The sequence below is a fragment of the Trachemys scripta genome, chromosome 6 (assembly GCF_013100865.1).
Source record: "Trachemys scripta elegans isolate TJP31775 chromosome 6, CAS_Tse_1.0, whole genome shotgun sequence".
Taxonomy (NCBI): Eukaryota; Metazoa; Chordata; order Testudines; family Emydidae; genus Trachemys; species Trachemys scripta.
This window is the reverse complement of record NC_048303.1, coordinates 89,231,256-89,255,318: the sequence shown is the minus strand read 5'-3', so window position 1 is coordinate 89,255,318 and position 24,063 is coordinate 89,231,256. Positions and strand designations below refer to the sequence as shown.

At 42.5% G+C, this 24,063-nt stretch overlaps 1 protein-coding gene across 2 annotated transcripts; it reads left to right on the top strand.

Moving 5' to 3' along the window:
* Positions 1 to 224: 224 nt before the first annotated feature.
* Positions 225 to 23,823, top strand: VLDLR (very low density lipoprotein receptor). Of its 2 annotated transcripts, XM_034773558.1 has the most exons (19): positions 225 to 504; positions 7,109 to 7,228; positions 9,411 to 9,533; positions 10,548 to 10,670; positions 11,876 to 12,247; positions 14,461 to 14,583; positions 14,680 to 14,802; positions 15,350 to 15,469; positions 15,545 to 15,670; positions 16,302 to 16,473; positions 16,970 to 17,194; positions 17,504 to 17,622; positions 18,286 to 18,425; positions 18,802 to 18,943; positions 19,328 to 19,474; positions 20,989 to 21,078; positions 21,530 to 21,607; positions 22,187 to 22,359; positions 23,206 to 23,823. In XM_034773558.1, exons 1-19 carry the CDS (start codon positions 261 to 263, stop codon positions 23,239 to 23,241), a joined length of 2,796 nt encoding a protein of 931 aa, XP_034629449.1. In that variant the 5' UTR covers positions 225 to 260; the 3' UTR covers positions 23,242 to 23,823. The 2 variants fall into 2 exon arrangements, with proteins under 2 accessions (XP_034629449.1, XP_034629450.1); XM_034773559.1 differs by lacking the exon at positions 20,989 to 21,078.
* Positions 23,824 to 24,063: the final 240 nt, after the last annotated feature.

The following is a 24,063-nucleotide window of genomic DNA, read 5'->3' as shown; positions in this document are numbered from 1 at the left end:
CCAGCAGCTCGCAGCAGCTTCACCTGTGCGGCCGTGCCCCTGCCTTGCCCAGCAGCAGCGCCCGGCGGGATGGAGGAGCGAGCACAGCTGCCATCGGCAGGTTGCGTGGATCAGGAAATTAGGGCAGGCGGCAGGGATTGGAGGCGCTCGAGAGCCAACCAGCGGCTGGCGGGGGCCCCCGTGAGTCACCGGGCGGCCGCCGCACACAGGAGCTGGGCGGTTCGTATAAGAGCGTCGCGGGGACACCCTCCCCATTGTGCATGTCTCCGGCTCGCTACTCCCCACTAGCCCGGGCCGGTGCGCGCGCTCCCCTCCTTCCTGCCGGAGCTGCCTTCCCTGCAGGCGGCCGGGCAAGGTGCCGAAAACCGGGGAGCTCCCCCGCCCAGACTGCTAACTTGTTGTGCGCGCAGCAGCTGCTGCACACGATGGGCACGTCCCCGCTCCGGGGGCTCTGGCTCCTGGCGGCGCTCTGCTGGCTGCTGGGCGAGCGCGGCTGTGTGCGCGGTGAGTAGCGATCGTGGGGCTCGGGGCGTTTTTATTTGGTGTCCCTTTTCCCTCCCCGCCTCCCCTGTGTGTTTCGGCCCTGCAGCCGGGGCGGGTAGGGGGTGGGCGCGTGCTGTTGAATTGACACTGAGCCCGTTTTCACGTGAGGCACCTCTGCGGGGACAATGGGGATTGAGTTCCTTTCCCACCCCTGGCGCGTGCTGGGGAATCACGCCTTCAATGAAACTGCATGTAGGTTATTGAGCTGCTGCATCCAGAGGGTCCCACCGGAGGAGAGCAGGGCGCGCGAGCGCTCTCAGGCAGGCTCGTGACTAGCCGTGTTTGGGAGGTGGGGAGGGCCACGCAGGGAAAGAGTGGAGGAGGAACTGCTCCTCCTCCATAGCTCAGCAGCTGAGTAACAAGCACACGGATCTTGTCGCTGCTGAGCGTGCAGGAGCATGGGAAAGTCGGAGCTCTGTGGCCTGAAGACATCGGCAGAGGACTAGCTTCTGGAGGGAAGTACCCCTCCCTCACTCCCTACGTGGGAGGGGAATACTTCCCCACTTGCAGTGGATCAGTGGTAGGTGGGCCCCAATCCCTATGGCTTTATTAGCTTGCCATCCAAACAATAGACGTTGAGGAAATGACTTGAGTTTTGTAAGAGCCCATTACAGGATTTCACTCTATTTCCAATCCCCGCAAGAAGCATGGTAAGGTTCATAGTACTTGTCACCCAATAATTGGGGCCAATTATACTTGGCTGCCTCCTTATTCCAGGTGTAGGATGATCTTTGGGTGTGGGGAAAGAGGCTGGCTGGCTTGCATAAGGGGAGGGGGAAGAAGACTGTAGTGTGTACTTATGAGCTATCTAATACTGTATAGCCAAATACTGAATGGGTATCTTTCAGGAGTTGTCTGGTGGTTCCTGTGTTGCTCTAGTAGATAGTGACACTGGCCCCAACTCAGGCCAACTATAGTTTCTATTTTTGTGTAAATGCTCTTTTGGTTGGCATTGTGGGGGAGGGGTGAACTTTGACTTTATAGTCACAAACCTGAAAGAACAACTTAGGTTTAATTATCCTGAGTGTTTAAGCCCATATGTAGGTGTCTTAAATTGTTCTGCCTACAGCTGTTTAACCAAAAAGTTAACATTTGCAATGACACCTTAGCTATTATTTTGATTGGATGTCTAGTTGGCGACCAACCATCAATTAGGGGTCACCAGACCTGTTATGATGACTACAGTTGCCAGACAGCAACAAATGCAAGAATGTACTAGTTAACTTGAGAGATTTTTAGGATCAGGAAATGGTGGGTTAGTTGGGGGAGAATGCACTCTAGAAAATGCCATTCTGAGGCCTTGCTGACACTGGCGGTAAACTACTTCTCCCTTCAGGAAAGGGGCAGAGTCAACACCTCCAAGCAGATCTCCTTAGTCAGTATCAGCACTTGAGATGACACTCAAGCGCTTTGCCAAAGAGAAAACATGAAGTAGCTAGAACTGCTTCCAGGGATGAAGGGAAGAGCATGTAATACTCCCTCCACCATATACAAAGTAGTAATGAACATCTGTTACACCACTCAAGATTGGAAAGCAACAGTGATATCATGGACCAAGCATGACCTTAACAAAAGTATTGGGAGCCTGCTGTGAGCAGAAGGGCTCAACTGAGGTGTATGTGGGAGGGAGACTTGGGAGAGTCAGTTTGACCTACAGAAATGGGAGTGCCTGACAATCACGGGGGATACTCAGTATAGTAATTGAAGACTTCTGCTCCATGTAGGCCTCCTAAATGTTGCAGCAACAGGTCCTGGGTGGAAAGCAGGTTCTGGAAACAATCTTACTTGCCCACCGTGCAAAGGAAGCAGATGGGAATGTGCCAAATGACAGAAAAGAAACAGATGGTTGGGTGGGACCCTTCAGCTCAGCCCTCCCAGCTTCCCCTACCTGGGGCTGTGCTGAAGGTCTGGGGTCAGAAGGGGTTGCTGTCTGGTTGTGGGGGAGCAGTATTTAATGGGTGCAGGCTTTGGCTCTCTGCAGGCTTGTTGCTGCAGCAGTCAGTCTCACTTGCCAGGACCCAGCTCCTTGCCCATTTCATTCCCCTATTGTCTGTGCAGAAGAAACAGACATGCTGAAGTCTTGTGGGGAGTCCATTGTAAGGTTGGGTCCTAGAAAAGACAATCTGGGTGAAAATCAGTTAAGTGTTAAAAGTAGCTTTTTAAAAAAAAAAAAACTGAATTTCAGAAAACTAGTAAATACCAAAAATGAAGGGGCATAGCTGTGCACAACTACAACTGAAGTGGCTTAGGCTGAAACCAGCTAAAGCAATTGGGTAAGAACTACCCTGAAGGGAATTACCCATTACTTTTTTAAAGCCTACTTTGACAGATCCCCATTCTGGTTCTTACTGTAATCCAGTTATTTGGACCTCATAACTGTCACTTCCAAGAACAGACTCTTCTTCCAGACTGATACTTGACAGTCCTCAGGGAAAACCAACTAAGCAATATCACAGCCTCAGATGAAATTAGCTCTGTTTTTCCAAACTATCTGAAAAATCAGACAACTTGATCTTGAGTAATCAACCCCTTTAAATAGGAACCAAGGCAGTGATTTGCCCAGAAGAGCTTATGCTACTACTTCACTGTTTTTGAAACCAGTAACACATCTCCTTTGAGTGGAGGTATAGGACTAGACATTGCCAACAGTCTAACTTGAGTGATTTCAAATATGTACATGGAGACTTACTTGCACCTTTGCCTAGTTTAAGGAAAAGGCAAATCAACAGTAATATTTCTCATTGAGCTTCCTGCTACAGGGATGTAGACTTGCGGGAATGTGGTTGATATAGACATACTGTATGAACAAACCTTAAGGTAAAGGGGCTCATGCATCCAGGTTCAGAGTCAAATGGTAATGATCTGTAATCTCTAAGAACTTAAACTCAAAACACTAAAGATGTGATCTTGCCCTTTCATACCTATGTGTCCCAACATAATCAGTAGCTTCTGCTTCTAGGTTACTGTTGCTAACTACTTGTTGCACTTCACAGAACCCATTCTCAAAGTACTATGCAAACTAAGCATTAGCTAGCAGTATCTAGTGACCTCCTGAGGTCCCTTCCAACCCTGATATTCTATGTAACAAATCAGGGAGGGGAGGAAGAAATCTAAGGTAAAGGATAGCTCTGCCACTGCCCCAGTGTTTGGCAAAGGACAAGTACTTCTGAGTCTAAAGACAGAAATACAGACTGGTGCTTAATTTGGGATGTAGACCATTCCTATTCTAGTACCAAAATAACTATAAATCAAGTTATTTGAAGAGCAGCTGTTTAGTGTAGCTGGTTCAGAGCCCTAAAACTGGAAGTCTTTTGGAACAAAACACATCCTTAAAGTAAAGTTTAGCTACTCTAACTTGTTCCTACAGATTAGTAGTACTATTAATCAAATGAACTTGCAATCCTGAACTTAATCACTGCAGCAGTAGTGATTAAACTGAAGTATCAAGTGATTAAATTTCCCTTGGAGTTAAATGCTTAAATGCAGACTTATGTAGAATAATGCAGATGTCACTAGAGTTGCGGTAATGTGATCTATGTAGATGTTGCATCTACAACTAGGCATGCTTTCTGAATGTAGTATTTAAAACTTTGTTTTTGTGTTTTCTCCTTGAATGATCCCATGTCAAAATGGGAATCAAGGGTCCCAAAACACTAGAGACCTATCTCCTGCTAGATTAGGACCTGTTACTATCTTCATCTGCCCCAAACAATAGTATGTTTGCTTCTGACTACCTGCCCCTTCACTGGCTGAACTTCTGCATGATATGCAAGGCTGGCGTGGATAATCATAGCAAAAGATCTGACTATTAAAGAAGTTCAGTTTAACTGGTATTTCACTACTGTAACATCCTATAAAATGAGACATTATGTCTTGACAGATCTAATCAAAAATTGATCTTGTTTTGTCTGCTTGTCAGACATTGTAGCAGTGAAATATATTTAAACTGTTAAAGACAACTTGCATACAAAACTTGAAATACATTGACTTCCTAATATAGGCTGACATTTGGCAGCACAGCATGTATTGACAACATTAGATGTTCTGCAGGTGAGACTGCACTTGCCCTCACCCAATTTGTTCTGCCAGTACTTTTGGGACCACCTGGTGGCAAGTTGATGGCCACCCCATATTATGCAGTGGACTTCCTGCAAACTAAGTCAGCAAGTTGACTGCTCTTGTGGTATAATTGAAGAAAGTTGGTATACTGGCTAGCATTTAACTCTTGCTAGAATAGATTGCAAACAAATGGTGTGGGTTTTTTGTAAAAGCTAAAAATAGATGCCTTCTAGCCTTGATGCCAAGAAAATAACTCCTCAAATGATGCAACAAATGAGGGAGAAGCAAGAGTCTTGCATCATGCTATAGTCACTCCTCTAGACCTTAAAACATAAATGTAATGCATGTAAGCGCACAAGCCTTGTCTTGTGTGCTTACAACTGCTAGAGAGACTGCTGCTGTACTGAAGCTGATACTGGTTTGATATCAAACAGTGTCTGTGTGGCATATGATTCTCCTATGAGGAATAGGGTCATTCAGCTTCACTTGAACAAGTTGTATTGGGGAAAAGCTACTTATGAAACATGTACAGAAAGCTGTAGTGATTCCAGCTTGCAAACAGAATACATAATCATAACTGATACCCATAGTGCAACAGAGCTGTAAACATTTGTACCCATCTTTCTCTAACTCAAACACTTGGCAAACAATTCTAGTACAGAAAATAAAACTAATGGCTTCAGATTTTTGAAGGACTGTCTTCAAATCTATTACACACTTCTAACTAAAACCAACACCAAACAAAGGCAATCTAACTGAGCTGCCCATGCACAGACCACGTCTGCATGAGGCACAACACTTACTTATCCTTGGACTTTTTGTGATTAAAACTTAAGTGCTGTAACTTAATACTAAGATCATATGTCCCCTCCCCACCCTAAGCATGAGTCTTCTTGGGGAGAAGGATGTGCACCTATTCCTTAGCCATAAACACATGCTAAAACTGAACTTGGTTTCAGAGCTATAGTCTTTGATGCTGGGGTGATGTCCCCATAGTAAGGATGTGGTAGCCCTGTAAACATCTAACTTAGAGACCTGTTAGAAGGGTGAGCTTTTTAACCTGGTGTTAACACCATATCTGGCTTTCGCTAAAGCATCATGGAGGTTGCCTTTGGCTCAACAGTTGGGAGACCTAGTGGATTTTTTTTAAAGACTTTGTTCTGCTGCCCTGGATTTGAAGCTCTATTGACTGGCAGAGTATGTAACCTACATACTATTGCCAGACTCTTCAATTTCCATATAGCAGGAAACTCTTCTAAAAGCTTTCACAATAGAGCTGAAACCTAGCCTTCCTCCATATGCTGTCACAGATTTAAAATAGGCTGGGCTCTTTTCTAAAGCACCTAACTGAGGAACACAAGTGTATGAATTGCCACAGCTGTCAGTCTTGTTGCAAGGGCAAATGTGTTGTGTTGGAAACCGTGTCTATTTCTGCCATAGAGTGAGGTAACATGAGATATGGCATGGAAAACATAACTGGATGTGACAAGTCATCCTTGAAGCTTCCTAGGCTTAGTGGATTTCAACCCAGTAAACCTGACCATACCACACTTGGCCAAACAGTCTATTTAATAAATATTGTCCAAACTGTCAGAAAAGAACTCTTGTATAGTTCAGAGATGCAGAGTGAGACACTTACATTTGAAGTCAGAGCAGGTAATCTTTCCCACACTAACTATTTTTGCTTCTAAGTAAAAAAGGCCCATGAAAAGAGGCTTTCTTACATCTGTGTATGTAAATGTCCTGGATCTAAAAAATCCCTGAAACAAGTATTGTCTTGCAAACTTCAAGACAAAGACTGTAGTCCTTTAGCAACAGCATCACTCTAAATCTCTGGCCTTTTGGCATCTCAGCTGAACTTCAGTGAACTTTACTAAATTCCTGATTCAAATGTGGTGTCAATAACCTTGTCTCAACACTTCACTGGCCTGATATGACTACAGTAACATGCATGAATGATGCACTTAGTGATCAAAGTCAGTAGCTCACAACCTCTTCAGTCTATTGTACCCCTTCCAGGTATCTTGCATACTTCCAAGTTTACCTTCCTTAAACTACTTGCTTACAAAATCACATAATACAAGTGTCACAGCACACTATTACTGACAAATTGCTTTTTGCCATTTAATTATAAAATCAATTGGAATATAAATATTGTACTTGCATTTCAGTGTACAGCACCTAGAGCAATAGAAACAAGTTATTGTCTGTCTGTATGAAATCTTAGTTTGTACTGACTTTGCTAGGGCTTTTATGTAGCCTGCTGTAAAGTAAGCAAATCCTAGATGAGTTGATGTGCCCCTGGGGGTATATGTACCCTTGGTTGAGAACCACTGATCTAGTTGCTAATGAACATCATATAAGCATTCTTAATGACCTCTGCAGTCTTTGTGAAACAAGGGATTCAGTTCTTGTCCCACTGTCTTGAGCAAAAGCTTCCAATGCTAAACTGATATCAGTAAAATGTAGCTATAGTAGCTTGACTGACTGACCTTCTTAATTCAAGGTGCAAGAGCAAAATGTGAAGAATCTCAATTCCAGTGCAGTAATGGACGCTGTATAACTCTGTTATGGAAGTGTGATGGAGATGAAGACTGTTCTGATGGCAGTGATGAGAGCTCCTGTGGTAAGCCTTTGTGCAACTGCAGTGTGTTCCTTGAGTAAACGCCATTGGTGGGGCATAACAAAGTCTTGCTTAGGAGAAGAGTTCCACTAATGCTAATATCTGGTTAGTGGTGAGTGAGCCAGGCAGAGTCAACAGGCTCATAAACCAGGGTTTTATAGGATTTCCAAATCTAATGCCATCTTGGTCTTGCTCAAGAATATTGTATTCTCACACAGGTGTAGCTTTAAAACTTGCATTCAGACTTCTGCAGGATTGAGTCCAGGCAGCTATAATGCCCTTGTTGCTTTGAGGTTTAGCTAGCTGTTCTGTCTAGTCAAGGTAATTGACCCCTCCCATGGCTATAAAGATATCACTTAAGATGGTGACAAACTTGAGCAGAAAGCTGTCAGTCTCTGATATGACTGGAACACCTACCTAGATGGTTGGACAGCTTAAAATATATCAACAAGCAAAGTACTTCATTAGCTGCCCCATAAGGCATCTTTAGGGGTACCCCTCTTTCCAAATGTGTCTGCAGTGGTGTTCCATAGCGCTCTTGCTTTGTCCCAGGACAATCTCACTGTCTTAGAGGGTTGTACAAGGAAACTGAGAACTAGTCAGCTTCTTCTGTCCTGAGCTCCTTACAGCTGCCTGTGCAGTCCTAGACCATTTTGTCACCAATCCCTTGACACACATGGAGCTGAAAAAGGGAAAAACTAGCTAGAATACTGTTTCTTGCTTTCTCCTGCAGTGTCCCTCTGAACTAGCTAAATATTTCTACTTAAAACCAGTTTAGTACTGCAATGCAACTCTGCCTTCAAGAATCTGTTAAACTTAACTCTTGAGTTCTCTTCTAAAATAACAAATCATAGTAGATTAATATTAGTGAAATAATCATTATGGATTACAGCCTCCATTTCCTTTCCTCTAGCACAACAGGTAGTATTAAATTCCCCTGGTATCCAATTTCCACCATGTCTAATCATGTTGGCTAATCACTAATTAAATACAATACTTGCATTTGTTAAAGGACTGAATTGAATTTCCTGTGCAAAAGAGGAACACTGTAATCTATTGCAGACTGAGCTCTTCAAAAGCAAGAGTTGACAGTTGAAGATAAAATTTCATCCACCTGCAAACATGTAGCCTACAGTGATCTATACCTAGCTCATAGAGCTGGAAGGGACCCTGAAAGTTCATCCCATCCAGCCCCCTGTCTTCACTAGCAGAACAAAGTACTGATTTTTTTGCCCCAGATCCCTAAGTGGCCCTCTCAGTGATTGAACTCACAATCCTGGGTTTAGCAGGCCAATGCTCAAATCACTGAGCTATTGCTCCCAGTGACTGTACATCTCTGCTACACCTACTGTTTTTCAGCAAACATCTTGGTCAGATTATTCTGACTGTCAATGCCATATTCTCGCTTGAAACAAATATTGACAGATTGCAACTTCCTTCACCTTCCCCTAACTTGAAATGAGAACTGATGTTCAAAGGTAACATCTTCACTAACAAACTAGACTTCTCTTGCAGGGTTGAGGCTGGCCTCTTAAAAGCAAAAAGTTGAAGTGCAAGAAATACCAAAAGCTGTTTCTTTCCACCCAAGCTACTGAGTACTTGTATATACAGTTTAAACTGTAATGCAGATGTGAAAACCACTCTAATTCAGTCTGACTTTATTGAAGTCCCTCTTGTGTGCAACTTAGAATTCTTGCCTGTTAATACCTCAACCTAATCTAGACTCTAAAATTTGACTTAAATCTAAGATGTCCACTGATGAGCAACTCAAAACTCATGAGCAACAAAACTTGTTGGCCACAAATATTGGCAGGATTGCTGTATCTGTGCATTCCATTACAAATGGATACAAGCAGGTGTCGGTCTTGCAATCTTTTAATAGCAAGACCACTTGCTTTGCATCCAATACACTCAAACTATTAGTGCTTTATAAAGCAGCTTTGGGTGGGAGGAGTGAAGATAATGCTCAGTGGCAATTCTTTAAAGACTGTAAACCATATCTCATTGCTCATAGCCAACATTAATTGGTACAACTCTCTAGAAGTTCATGCCATAACACAGGAGATGAATATCCTAAACATTAGGCTTGCAGTAAAATGCTTGTGGCATCCTAGGTTCTTGATCCTAGGAGATTGGCTGTTAAGATATAATTGTACTTAAACATACTGGAACTCTTCCTTTGCAGTGAAGAAGACCTGCGCTGAATCTGACTTTGTGTGCAACAGTGGTCAGTGTGTCCCTAACAGGTGGCAGTGTGATGGGGACCCAGACTGTGAAGATGGATCTGATGAAAGCCCTGAACTGTGCCGTAAGTGAGCCAATCATTGTGCTGACAAGCAAATTAAATCTCTCAACCAAAAACTGTCCATCTTGTAGCCTGTCGTAACTCCTAGGTTTTAAAACTAGCTTCTTATAATAAATCAGTTGCATATACCCACTACTTGAGCTCTTCAGGCTACCAGGGTATTGTCCACTCTACTTAAAAGCCCCTTCAAAGAACAGTCTTCAGAGTTACGGATTATCTCATCAGGAACAAGGGAGAGACTTCAGTGTCTGATAGATTAATCTATTTCTTTATCTGCATAAAGCCCCCATTACCTCTTTGTAATCTTAGCCAGACCTGTGGGCTATTAAGGCTGCTCAAGATTACCTTTTATGTGGAAACATAACAGGGATGTCTTAATAGAATGTCTGAAGATCTTTGAGCATGTCCTGGAATTGTCCTTCTGCCCTTGATGCATTCTGTAGACTCCAATTCAGTTACAAGAACCAGAATAGAAGACCTTGACTCAGTTTCTAGCCCTCTTGATTGTGAATACAGCACTCTAAAGGGTACCTCATGGCCCTGGCTGCACCTGAAAGTCAGTTCATGCATCCACTGCTACAGTATAATGAAGGGAAAGACTAAGAATTTCAAACATTTGCATGGGACTGCACAGGCAGACTTAACTGCCTTCTTAATTAACTTAATCCTATCTTGTATCCCTCCTTCTCTGAGAATGAAACAGTAACTCTAAAATAACATGTGCCATACAGATAGACATCAGCATAATTCATAAGGTAACCTCCATAGGCCAGATAAAACAGTTCTTCCTCTCCTAGAATGACCTGAGGCCCTTTCTAATGGTCAAAGTATTAGAATTGACTCTACATATCACTTGGGATGGACAGTGAAAACAGCAGTAAACTTACTGCAGCTTTACACTTTCACAAAGAGCAATATCTGAGTTTAAACACTTTCAGTGGAATCTTTAAAACTTAAACTCTAGACCTCCTAAGTAGCTCTTGAAACTGACCCCCTCTCTAATTCATTTCTCAATAGACATGAGAACATGCCGGGTAAATGAAATCAGCTGTGGTCCTCGATCAACTCAGTGTATCCCTCTGTCCTGGAAATGTGATGGTGAAAATGACTGTGACAGTGGTGAAGATGAAGAGAATTGTGGTAAGGGAAGAAACAAATGGTAGCCTGTATAGCTTTTTTCAAATGTACTTGGCCTGAAGATGAACTAGCTATGTGAAATAGCCAACTGGTGCTCTTAAAACTATAATTTCAACTAGAGTGACTGTTAGTAGTCATATCATACAATCAAATGCTACTTTTCTAGTCCTATTCAGTTAAACTTGCTATAAGTGACTTTAAAACTTGTTCATTTGTATGGTGAGGACTACACTTGTAAGTGCTGCTATGGGTCTAATATCAGACAAATTTTAAGACTAAAATAAGTGCCTCTAAGCAAGGACACTGCCTCCTAACATGAAATCTGAATTATAGTTTGAGTACCAACTACCAGGCTCTCAGCAGTAGCTAAGTAGTAATCCATTCTCTCTCCAAATGGATTCACTCCAAGCAATGAAATGAAATAGCAATGATTCTTTTCAAGACTCAAAGCAAAACTAACTTGTTGGACCATCCTAACTATTATACAGTTCATTAGTTTTGCTCTCTAATGTCATTTGCTTAGTGGTGATCCACTTAGTACTAGAATACTCATGTGGCTAGTCCCCTGTCATTTGGATTTCATAAAGCTGCTGTTGTATAAAGCCTCATGGCAGACAGCATTAGCTGCTACACTAACAAATTCCCCACCTCCTAAACATGTACTAAAAGGGGCTCTATCTCTAGATTTAGACAGCTTATTTTCTTAACATAGATGTTACCAAAGATGATGATATCTAGCTTCCCCTAGCCTGTACTTTCAAAGAGTGCAGAGCAGAGCTTCCTCCCTACTCTTCCCCCACTGCCCTCCAGTCACAGATGTTCAAGAACCATCCCAACAAAATGCACAGAGGAGGTGCAAGAAGCTCACATTCTAAAACAAATGTCCTCTGAACTGATGCTGTAAAAGTGTCTCTAAGACTTAGACACTATACCCAGCTTCAGAGTAAAGGCTTGCATAGATATAGAGGAATAGAATTCCCAAATATGGGACATGAACCTAACAAATAGAATGGCAATAGCTTTAATGACTGCAGTGACTAACTAGAATTTTCTGAAATACTTGCATAAGTGATCTTCACCACTACCCCTTTGTAGAAGACTAACTTTTGAGTTAGGTCAATTAAGTTAAGAACCTGCTGTAGAAAACCAGATAGTGCAGTCATAGTTCTAAAATCCTGACACTAATTGAATTCCCTCTCTATTACCAGGCAATGTAACTTGTAGCCCTGCAGAGTTCACTTGCTCCAGTGGGCAGTGCATCTCCAAAAACTTTGTCTGTAATGGCCAGGATGACTGCAGTGATGGTAGTGATGAACTGGACTGCACACCACCTACTTGTGGAGCACATGAATTTCAATGTAAAAGTTCTAGTTGTATCCCTATTAGCTGGGTATGTGATGATGACGCAGACTGTTCAGACCAGTCAGATGAATCTCTAGAGCAATGTGGCCGCCAGCCTGCCCATCCTGTGAAGTGTTCTCCTAGTGAAGTACAATGTGGCTCAGGAGAATGTATTCACAAGAAGTGGCGGTGTGATGGAGACTCAGACTGCAAGGATGGAAGTGATGAAACAAACTGCCGTAAGTAACTGTTCTACAATCATAGACTTTAAGGTCAGAAGGGACCATTATGGTCATCTAGTCTGACCTCCTGCACAACACAGGCCACAGACTCTCACCCACCCACTCCTGTATCCAACCCCTAACCTATGTCTGAGCTATTGAAGTCCTCAAATCATGGTTTAAAGACTTCAAGGTGCAGAGAATCCTCCAGCAAGTGACCTGTGTCCCATGCTGCAGAGGAAGGTTGGGGGGCAGGGGGAGGAGGAGAAACCCAGGGCCTTGGTCAATCTACCCTAGAGGAAGTCCTTCCCGACACCACATATGGCAGTCAGCTAAACCATGAGCATGTGGGCAAGACTCGCCAGCCAGACACCCAAAAAAGGTGGGATCTGTGTTACCACACAGAATTCTAATCTAACATCCCATCACAGGCCATTGGACATATTTACTGCTAATAGTCAAAGACCAATCAACTACCAATATTAGGCTATCCCATCATACCATCCCCTCCATAAACTTTTCAAGCTTAGTCTTGAAGCCAGATTTTTTTTTTTTTTGCCCCCACTGCTCCCTTTGGAAGGCCATTCCAGAACTTCACTCCTCTGGTTAAAGAAACCATCTAATTTCAAGTCTAAACTTACTGATGGCCAGTTTATATCCATCTGTTCTTGTGTCCACATTGGTACTGAGATTAAATTCCTTTCCCTCCCTGGTATTTATTCCTTCTATCTATTTATAGAGCAATCATATCTCCCCTCAGTTGCCTTTAGCTTTGGCTAAACAAGCCAAGCTCTGAGTCTCCTTTCAGAAGACAGGTTTTCCATCCCTCAGATCATCCTAGTAGCCCCTCTATCTGTTCCAGTTTCAATTCATCCTCAAACATGAAGACCAGAACTGCACAGTATTCCAGATGAGGTCTCACCAGTGCCTTGTATAATGGTACCAACACCACCTTATCTCTACTGGAAATACCTCACCTGATGCATCCCAAGACCACATTAGCTTTTTTCACAGCCATATCACACTGGCAGCTCATACTCCTCCTGTGATCAACCAGTACTCAAAGGTCCTGGTCCTCCTCCTCTGTACTTCCAACTGATGCATCCCCTGCTTATAACACATTCTTGTTTATTACCTAAATACATGACCTTGCACTTTTCACTATTAAATTTCATCCTATTACTCCAGTTTACAAGGTCATCCAGATCTTCCTGTATGATCTCCTGGTCCTTCTCTGTATTGGCAATACCTCCCAGCTTTGCAGATGACAAACTTTATTAGCACATTCCCACTTTTTGTGCCAAGGTCAGTAATAAGACTAGTCCCAAACCAATCCCTGAGGAACTCCACTAGTAACCTCCCTCAGCCTGACATTTCACCTTTCAGTACAACCTGTTGTAGTCCCCTCTTTAACCATTTCCTTATTCACCTTTCAGTTTTCATATTGATCCCCATCTTTTCCAATTTAGCTAATTCCCCATGTGGAACCATATCAAATGCCTTACTGAAATCAAGTAAATTAGATCCACTGGATTTCCTGTATCTAAAAATCTGTCCTTCTCAAAGGGGATCAGGTTGGTTTGGCACAATCTACCTTTTGTAAAACCATGTTGTATTTGGTCCCAATTACCATTGAGATCAATGTCCTTAACTTTCTCCAAGACTTTTTTCCAAGACCTTGCATACTACAGATGTCAAACTAACAGGCCTGTAGTTACCCAGGTAACTTTTTTCCTTCCTTAAAAATAGGAACTGTTAGCAATTCTCCAGTCATATGGTACAACCCCTGAATTTGCAGATTCACTAAATTCTTGCTAATGGGCTTGCAATTTCACGTGCCAGTTCCTTTAATATTCTTGAATGATTATCTGGGCCCCCAATTTAGTCCCATTAAGCTGTTCAAGTTTGGCTTCTACCTCAGATGTGGTAATATCTACCTCCATATCCTCATTCCCATTTGTCATCCTACCATTATCCCTAGTCTCCTCGTTAAAGACTGAGGCAAAGTATTTGTTTAGATATTGGGCCATGCCTAGATTATCCTTAACCTTCACTCCATCCTCCATGTTTAGCAGTCCCACTTCTTTCTATTAAAGAGGAGAAATTCCAACTCATTACTACTTCCCTAGTTCAATCACTGGCTCTCCCAAAAATCTTAAGGCTTCAATTAGTTCTGTAACTGAGTCACCAAGACCTTCAGGATTCTAACTCTGCAGCACTTCTCTCTCCAGCTTCCCGGACTTGTAGACCAGACCAGTTCAAATGTGAAGATGGGAATTGTATCCATGGTAGCAGGCAATGTAATGGTGTAAGAGACTGTCTAGATGGAACTGATGAAGTCAACTGTAAAAATGGTAAGAACAGAACTAAGTGGTGAAACTCTTCTTAACAGGCTTTCTAGATTAAAAAAATCTAATCTAATGGCCCTTTCCCTCCCATTACCTCAACAGTCAATCAGTGCTCTGGATCTGGCAAATTCAAGTGCAGAAGTGGGGAATGCATAGACATCAGCAAAGTGTGTAATCAGCAGCAGGACTGCCGGGACTGGAGTGACGAACCCCTCAAGGAATGCAGTAAGTGAGCCACCTACTTGGAATGTCACTCAATAGGCTTGAGATTAGTCTGATTCTTGCCTGCAAGAACCAGTGCAGGTGCCTTTAGTCTAACTTTCCATGGTTGGGAGACTCTCTTTAAAGACTAAAGGATCTTGCTTCTAGTTAGAACTGAACAGTGGCTTGCCTGCATCCTCTAACTTAAGCTTGCACATAACTGAAATGACTAATGTGCTGCTTTATGCTTAGTCATGAACCAGGCTGCAGATAACTGTAAAACCTATTACAGAAACCCTAGCTCCAAATAGCACTGAGGTTCTCTTTGCTGAAGTCTGCAGTTGGCTCACTTGATGTACTTGCAGAACTATCTACATGTCAATAACATGAGCACCAACATGTCCCACAGGACTCTTAACAAGCGTCTCTTGCAAAGGGAATCTTGGCCAGTACTCTAATTTCTGCTGTATTCTAGAACTAGTAGCCTTTTTAGTTTAGACAGGCATGGATGGCCTGAGATTTCAGTTAAGTTGCCCCAACTATTTTTGGGTCTCTTCTAATTCTACTCCAGACTTGAATGAATGCCTGGTGAACAATGGTGGATGCTCTCATATCTGCAGAGACCTAGTTATTGGGTATGAATGTGACTGTCCAGCTGGGTTTGAACTGATAAACAGGAAGACATGTGGAGGCAAGTATCTACTACCATCTTGACCCCCTAAATGAGTTAATCTTGTTTCAATACTAACTTTACAGTCTTTCTTAGATATTGATGAATGCAGGAATCCTGGGATCTGCAGTCAAATCTGTATTAACTTAAAAGGAGGCTACAAATGTGAATGTAGCCGTGGCTATCAAATGGATCTAGCTACTGGAGTGTGCAAGGCAGTAGGTAAGCACTACTAGCAATACTCAATTTATCAGGAGTCCAAAAGCATTAGAAATATAAGCAAAGGTAGCCTCTTCAGAGGCTATGACAAAGGTATACCAGAATTACTGCACCTGGCTGGTCTACAGTACACAGCTCCCCATAGCAAATACACCAGAGGACTGATTAAACTCTGCCCAACAAATTGGGTTCAAAGATTAACTAAATCGGCCTCTGCTCTCAACAGCACAGAGGTTGAAGACCTCACTGCAACAAGTCACTTGTACCATCATTCTCTGTATGGTACAGGAAATCCTCCAGAGGCATTTAATTGAGCACAGTACTCTACTCTTTTAATCCTTCAGTAAGCTCAAATATTGAGGACACTGTCTGGGGGTGGAGGAAAAACACCATTGGCAGCCTTTCAGGTTGAGCTATAAACTGCAGGAGAGACCTGTCCCTCAAAGCACTAAGTGCTGATGGTGTGAAAGCGTAGGGGAGCCAAAGGAGGCTGATGCTTTCTCTGCACATGGTGGCTGCTAGACTCCTGTTCTATCAGCACTGTACTCAAAGCATGTAAACATCTGGGATGACACTAATGTAGTAAGAATGACTTGTCAACTAAAACAGCAAGTAACTTCTAAATCCTCCTTAGGAAAAGAACCGTGTCTGATTTTCACTAATCGTCGGGACATCAGGAAGATTGGTCTGGAAAGGAAAGAATACCTCCAGCTCGTAGAGCAGCTAAGAAACACCATAGCTCTAGATGCTGACATTGCTGAGCATAAACTCTTTTGGGCTGACTTTAGCCAAAAAGCAATTTTCAGGTAAACCTGCCTGCTTCAAACTTTCCTCAGTGTTTGTTCTCATGAAGTTGTAGCTCTTAAAGTGACTGGCTAAAGACTTCTAAAAACTCTGACTTAAGTCAGACAAGCATTCTCTTGTGTACAGCTTGAATCTCTAAGAATTCCTAATTTCAGTAACCATAGCCTTGAAGTCAAACACTCCTATTGAGTAGGAGGATCCTACTCAAAGCTGTGCATGTACCCCTACGGACATTGGAGTTGCAGCCAAAGTATGAGCACAACTTGAGGCCAACTGTTCTGACTTTAAAAGTTTAGTTCAACTAAAGGTTAACAAAGGGCAGCAAACATCTTGAGTCTAGATTAAACGAATCTTTCAATTTTGAGGCTAGCTGCTTCAGAATTATTGTGTTCAAGATTTGTACATATGCCTCAGACTGCTACCAGCTCAACTGGAGCATCTCCGCTAGTGTACAGTGATTGAAACAAAGACCAAATCTTACCCTTTTTTCTCTTCCAGTGCCTCACTTGATAGTCGTGATAAGGTGGGCAAACACTTAAAAATCATAAGCAATGTACACAGTCCTGCAGCAATTGCTGTTGACTGGGTCTACAAGAACATCTACTGGACTGATTCAGCTTTGAAGAGTATCTCAGTGGCTAGTCTTGATGGTGCTAAAAGGAAGATCCTGTTTAATACAGGCCTAAGAGAGCCAGCCTCCATAGCTGTGGATCCTCTCTCTGGGTGAGCATTACACTGTACAACAGACTAATGCCAAGTCATCTTGGTACTATACTGACCTAGATTGGTAAGCAAACTACAAAGCAATAAGATGAAACCTGGTTAGCAACAAGCTTGCAGAACATACCCATTTGAAGGTGACAAGTTGAGCACACTAGAATAGGCTTGGCTCAGCCATAATGTATAGATTAATTCTAGACCTTCCTGTAACTACAACACATACAAGCTAATATTGCTGCTTGTGTGTTAAAGTATAATTTAAACTACAATATAGCTAAACTGCAGGATGCCTAATGACTTGACTCTTTACAGCTTTATGTACTGGTCTGACTGGGGTGAACCAGCCAAAATAGAAAAGGCAGGAATGAATGGACTTGGTAGACAGCAACTGGTGACAACAGACATCCAGTGGCCTAATGGAATTGCACTAGGTATTTCATGTTCTTGCAAAATTAACTTCCCTGAGAGCCCAAAATGCCTTTCAGAAATACTGACATCACTAGATCTTTAAGAAATCCCAGTTTGCAAGTCAAGATTCCCTGGAAAACTTGTAGAAGTTTACACTAGCATGGTAACCATGAGAAGGCATTGAACACTAGGGGCAGCCATGGCCTCTAGGCACTATGCAGTCAAGCTTCTTCCAATTCTAAAATTAGCCGCTTTGGTCAAAGCATTGGCAGTCTTTTGAAGTGTCCTCCCCATTGACAGCTTGCTTGCTGCTTGACCATAGCAGATGCTGGCAGATAAAATGGCACCTCATTCATGAGGTAGCACCAACATAGGGTACCACTGACCAACATTTTGTCCTAATTATAGGACTACAATCTCCACTCAGAACCACAATCCAGGTCCTACTGTGGTAATACCACTGCCCTATGTGAATTAGTGCATTTTTTTTTTTTCCCGTCATGGGGAAGTCAAAACTTCCACTTCCCTACCAGTGGAAGTCAAATGCATATGCAATGTAGATGGCATTTGTCAGCTCTAACCCAAAGTTAAGTACTCCCAAAGGCAATATGAATAGTGAGGTTTTCCAGGTAAAACAAGTGCTTGTGATCAGATTCAATGTACTAAAATGCAACTTCTCTTCCTAGATCTTGTAAAAAGCCGCCTCTACTGGCTTGATTCAAAGCTACATATGCTGTCCAGTGTGGATCTGAATGGCCAGGATCGTAGGATTGTGTTAAAATCGCATGAGTTTCTTGCTCATCCTCTTGCTCTAACAATATTTGAGGTAAGTCTCCAAGCATCCAGTAGGGAATTGTGACTGTAGGCCCCCTTTGGAGGGGCAGTGTACAGCAAGAGACTAATAAATGGAAGACTGCAGAAAAGCTGCTGCAATGGGATTACTGTAGCCTCTATAGAGGCTGAGTAACAAATACAAAAGTGAATATATTCCACACTAAGGCTAGCTAGCAAATTTAACAACCTCACATTGCCTCAACCATAATGTGAGTGATCCTAATCTAGTTGAACTGCATTGATACTTCAGAGTCCTTGTGATCACTAAATCAGATTTACCATGCACAGGGGACAACTTAACCATCCCTGGTGATGGACAAACCAAACTGGTCCCAACCATAATAGGCTGCAATAACTTTGCCTTCTAGGACCGTGTCTACTGGATTGATGGAGAGAATGAAGCAGTCTATGGTGCCAATAAATTTACAGGATCTGAATTGGCTACACTAGTGAACAATCTCAACGATGCTCAGGATATCATTGTGTATCACGAGCTTGTTCAACCATCAGGTACCAGATGTAAACTGTGGCAATGTTACTTTCATTGTAAATGTCTGTCTGCCTTGTTACTATTAAATCAAGTAGGTATTAAAGAAGCCTAGAAAATCCTTCTGTAGGGGAGTGACATGGGAGACGAGCTCAAATCTGACTGACAAAAAGCACACTAAGCAGAACTATCACTGCAGTAGAGGTGGTAGTACAGTGGGGCTGTTCAGAGGTCCCCTGAAGAGTAAAGCTGTATACTGTGCTGCTTCATGGCTTGATTTCCATGGCCTAGAAACTGTCCAGTCATGTATGGACAGTCAGTATATCCTCTGCCATGTACCAATGCTAAACAATTGTCTGCAAGACTAAAGCACTGGTCTGATTTTTAAAACTGACTTGTGCCAACAGGCACAAACTGGTGTGATGAGACCATGAAGAATGGTGGCTGTGAGTATCTGTGCCTGCCTGCTCCCCAGATAAATGAACACTCTCCAAAGTATGCCTGCATATGTCCTACTGGATACAACCTACAAGATGATGGCCTAAGATGTAAAGGTACAGTGACACAATTGAAAAGTTACTGTAGAGGGGACCTAATGAGGGACTCTTCTGCAATCAAGACTTCTACAGTAATGTTCTAATCTGACAGATTTAAGGCTCCACTGTTGCTACATGATTAGCATTTATGTTGGGACTTAAACTGTGGTGGTCTAACTGAAATACAAACTCTTGCGATGATTGTTGCATTACCTGCAAGTCTGTGCCTGGCTTCTGCATATTCATCACCATATACTGTGATCAGACCTTGTGCATTCCATCAGAATGAGGGTGTGGCAGTGACCTGAGCTACTAGATAGCTGGGACTTTCAGAGCCATCCACACAGCTTGCCTAACTCAGTGGTTCTCAACCTTTTCCAGTCTACTGTACCCCTTCAAGAGTCATCTTCTTGCATACTGCATGTTTCACCTTACTTAAACTACTTGCCTACAAAATCAGACCTAAAGACAAGGGTCACTGCACTCTATTACTAAAACCTTGCTTGTTTTCTCACTTTTGTCTGTAAAATTTTAGTTTGTATTGACTTTGCTAGTGCTTTTATGAAGCCTGCAAAACTAAGCAACTATCTAGATGAGTTGATATACTCTGGGGGTATGCAAAGGTCTTTCAGGGAGTACATGTAGTTCTGGTTGAGAACCACTGGCCTAACTTGTAACTTTAAGTAATCAGATGTTAATGGATACAGACTTGGGTGGGGGTCTAGCATTCTTAACTGGAGGATTCAGTTATGCTTCAGAGAACAGCAGGTAAGTGCTAAAGTTGAATAGGCTCGTGCTCTGTTGGGAGTTAACAATCTCTTGCCCAGTTTAACTCATTGAGTGGTCCTTAGACTGCAGTTCCATGGCAGGCAAAGCTCTGTACAGTAATAAAATTCCTGTAGGAGCTCCTTAAATAACCAGAGGAACTTTAAGTAGCCATGCACACATTGTACAGTGTGCTCTTGAACTAGTTGATGTTACATTCTGCTGGAGTTCATGATCAGCACTCCAAAAACTCATCCCTGTATGACTGTTTCCAGTGATTACTGTGGAGTGAGCAAAACCTCTAAATGTCCTATCAAATACAGTGCCTACCTAGCTTGCATCTTACAGCTTTGGATAGCTACCAGCAGGCCCCAGCAAAACTTGAACTTTGTTGCACCACTTAGTGAAACACCAGAAATCTGGTTCACTTGTATCCAAGCTTTCTTTTCAGTGAAAACTGATGGATTCTAGGAGTATCCAACTTGTGGTGCAAGCTATTGGCTTCTATGTAAAAGGCATATTTAACTGTCCAACCATACTTCCCAAAGCATCAGACTTCTGGGGGGGGGGGGGGGGTAAAAAAACCAGCAGCTGAGATTGCAACTTCCTAGCAGAGTAAACCTATCACATCCTGAGTCAAGAACTTTGGTCCAATAAAATCTAAAAGCTGCATGACCATTTACCATCTGTTAAACACTCACAACCACAGCTTAATAGCAAGCAATTTCAGAACTTCAGGATTAACTGGGTTCTTGATTTATAACCAGTTTCAGGTACTGGAACTACTGTGGCTTACATTGAGACAAAAGATACCAGCACAACAGAAAAACCACCAACTGTTGGACCAGTTCCTGGAGGTATTGGTCCCAATAACTCGCTTTCAATCATGCATTACAATGACTGATCAGAGTATACAAACTGGCCTCAGACAACTAGCACAAACATGCTAAACCTGTGCATGCAAACAGGGAACATGTTCAGCATTCACATCTCAAATGGCAAGTGAGTAGTGTGGTGTGTTAAGGCTAGTTCTAGCATGTCCTCCTGTGATAGCCTAGCATCTCATGTTGGCCGTGAAAATTACCAGTGAGACTCTCTTCCTAGGAAATCAACTTTCTGCAGTTGCATGAATTTGCAAGAGTACTTAGTGGGCTACATGCTCTAGAATGCATTCTTTACTTCTCACTAGCTTAATGCATAGAGACAAGGTGATTCCTCACTACAGTCTGAGGAAGCTGCTAGCCTTGGACTAAATTCTGCCAACCTATCAGTAAAGAATACATGAGATTGTATTTATTCCTCTTCTAGGACACAATTTCAGCAGTGCTGTGTCAGAAGTCAGTTCTGCCAAAGGAACTTCAGCTGCCTGGGCTATTCTTCCTCTGGGTAAGTGTACTTGGGTGCAGATAAGTGAGGCCCTACCTTAGAGTGGCTGGGTACAACTCAACATCATTCCAAGGGATTGACAAGTCTGAAAATAAGTCTCTCAAAATAGAGATGGTTCCAAAAGCAGAACATTCTGATGTCCATGCTAGGGGCACTCGGTTTTCAGAGGCACTAAATCAACTAGTGTTGAAACTAAGCCCATTTAAAACTACTCCCTGTTCCTGACATCCCATACAAAAGGGAGCCATGCACTTGTAAAGATCTAGTCATTCAAGTCTTGAGCACTATCACTTGTTCTCTACCTACTTAATCTGCTATCATATTCCACCAGCCCTAAAACCAACAGTCCATTGCATGGTAACTTGTCTTATTGTAGGGTGGGGATGCAACTAGAACAAATATAGTAGCACAAGCCTGTCCTAAAAATTCAGTTGAGGGAAAACAAAGCTTCTGGCTATCAATGGCTTGCACCCATAGGAAGAACTAAAACTGGACTACCACAGGACTATGAGCTAAGCCGCCCTAGAAATCATTCTAGCTGAATGTCAAGCAACTCATGACTTGTCTCCTTTATTGCAGTATTACTGGCACTGGCAGCAGCAGCAGGTGGCTACTTCATGTGGCGTAACTGGCAACACAAGAATATGAAAAGCATGAATTTTGACAATCCTGTCTACTTGAAAACCACTGAAGAAGATCTCACTATTGACATTGGGAGACACAGCAGTTCAGTAGGACACACTTACCCTGCAGTAAGTACAGATACTTGGGTTCTAGGTGGGAGCCAAAATGGCAGTTGAAGACCATGCTCTTTGTAGTTGAAGTCTCAAGATGGCCAAATATTGTCTTGGTTTCTAAAGTAGTTACTCCTGACAAACTTGGCCAACCTTCCTATAATACAACTGGAAGGCATGATCTGCACTTCAGACCTGACCATCTCCTTACTATACTTCAGTAGGAGATCAAAGGAAGACCCATAGCCAAAGCATTGGGCTGAACGAGGCAAGAACTAATGCCACAGCAGTTATGATATGCCACTTTTAGGCATCAGACACCATGGCCAGGCAGCATGTAGAATTCCTGGCAGATACCCAGTACATAGAGCTGTAAGGCATTGGGCTTGCTATCAAATGAGCCTTAAAATCAAAAGTTGGCAAACATCCCTGTTGCATACACTTGAATGACTTGCCAACAAGCTAGTTACTCTAAGCAGGGGTCCCTCTGCAATGTCCCTTTTATCAGTATTAATTGGCAGGTGAAGTGAGGCTGGTGTCCTACCCATTTTTGGGGTATGGGAGGGCAGGTGGTTCTAGCATGTCTAGTGGTTCTAGTAACATGCAAAGCAGCAAGCCTGGTTTCATCACTTCAGCTACCAAAAACACACAACACTGAAGTGCAATAGGCTTTAGATGTCAGACTTTAAAAAGGAATGTTTTATGTTAATGTAACCTAGCTCTGGCTTGCCTTTTTCCAAAGAAACCTAAAACCTTGCAAAGATACAAATTATACAAGTCTCTGAACAAGACATATCTTGCCCAGTGACTTTTTTCTTGCAACCCAAGACTTGCTTTTAATACACATTTGCTCCTTCCATACAGATATCCGTTGTAAGCACAGATGATGATCTAGCTTGAATACTCGAGCTGGCAATCTACTTGTGTTCTACAGTCTTTTGGATGGTAACAGGCAAGTAGCTGAAGATTCTTCCAAGATGGAAGAATGAAGAAACCTGTATGTGTGGAGCAGCCTGTGTAAATCTTATACAGGTTACCAGAACTCTGTAAATATCTGTCCACAATTCAGCTTTTGATGGTTACTGTTTATCTGTAACCCTTGAATTTGTCAGTACTACCACTGACCAACTATTTAAAGCACTTTCCATAGAAAGCCATATTCCAGAAACAACTTGTGCTATAGTGTACCACCTGTACATATTTGTATAGGCCACTTGTAAATATTCCTGATCACTATTAAGCACTTTGAAATATTTCAAATGTAAATTATTGTAAACTCTTTTCCAATGGTTGGGTCAATGGCAATAGGAGAAAACGGGTTATTCAGATAAATTGCCAAAAATTTGTAAACACAAGTAATTTTGTATATGAATGAATTGTGAATCTTTCCTGCCTGGGGCACCTTAGGGGTGTACAGAGGATGAATGCTCTCTATCAAAACCACTGTAAAGTTAAATGCTAAAATTAAAACCGTCAAAGTGACTAGTCATGTTCAGTGAATCTTATTATACACAATGGAATTGGAGCAGTTTTTTGGGGTCCCAGCTCGATATGTCACTTAGATCTTGGCCCCTTTCATGTGAGCCTAAAGCAAGAAGAAATATTCTTAGTTTCTCTCTAAAACTCATACTGGAAAATTAGTTTTAGACTAGCTTTCCCAATTTATCTGTTCTGGCAGTACCCCAAATAGCTAAGGCACCTACCAGATCTCTGCAATTTATG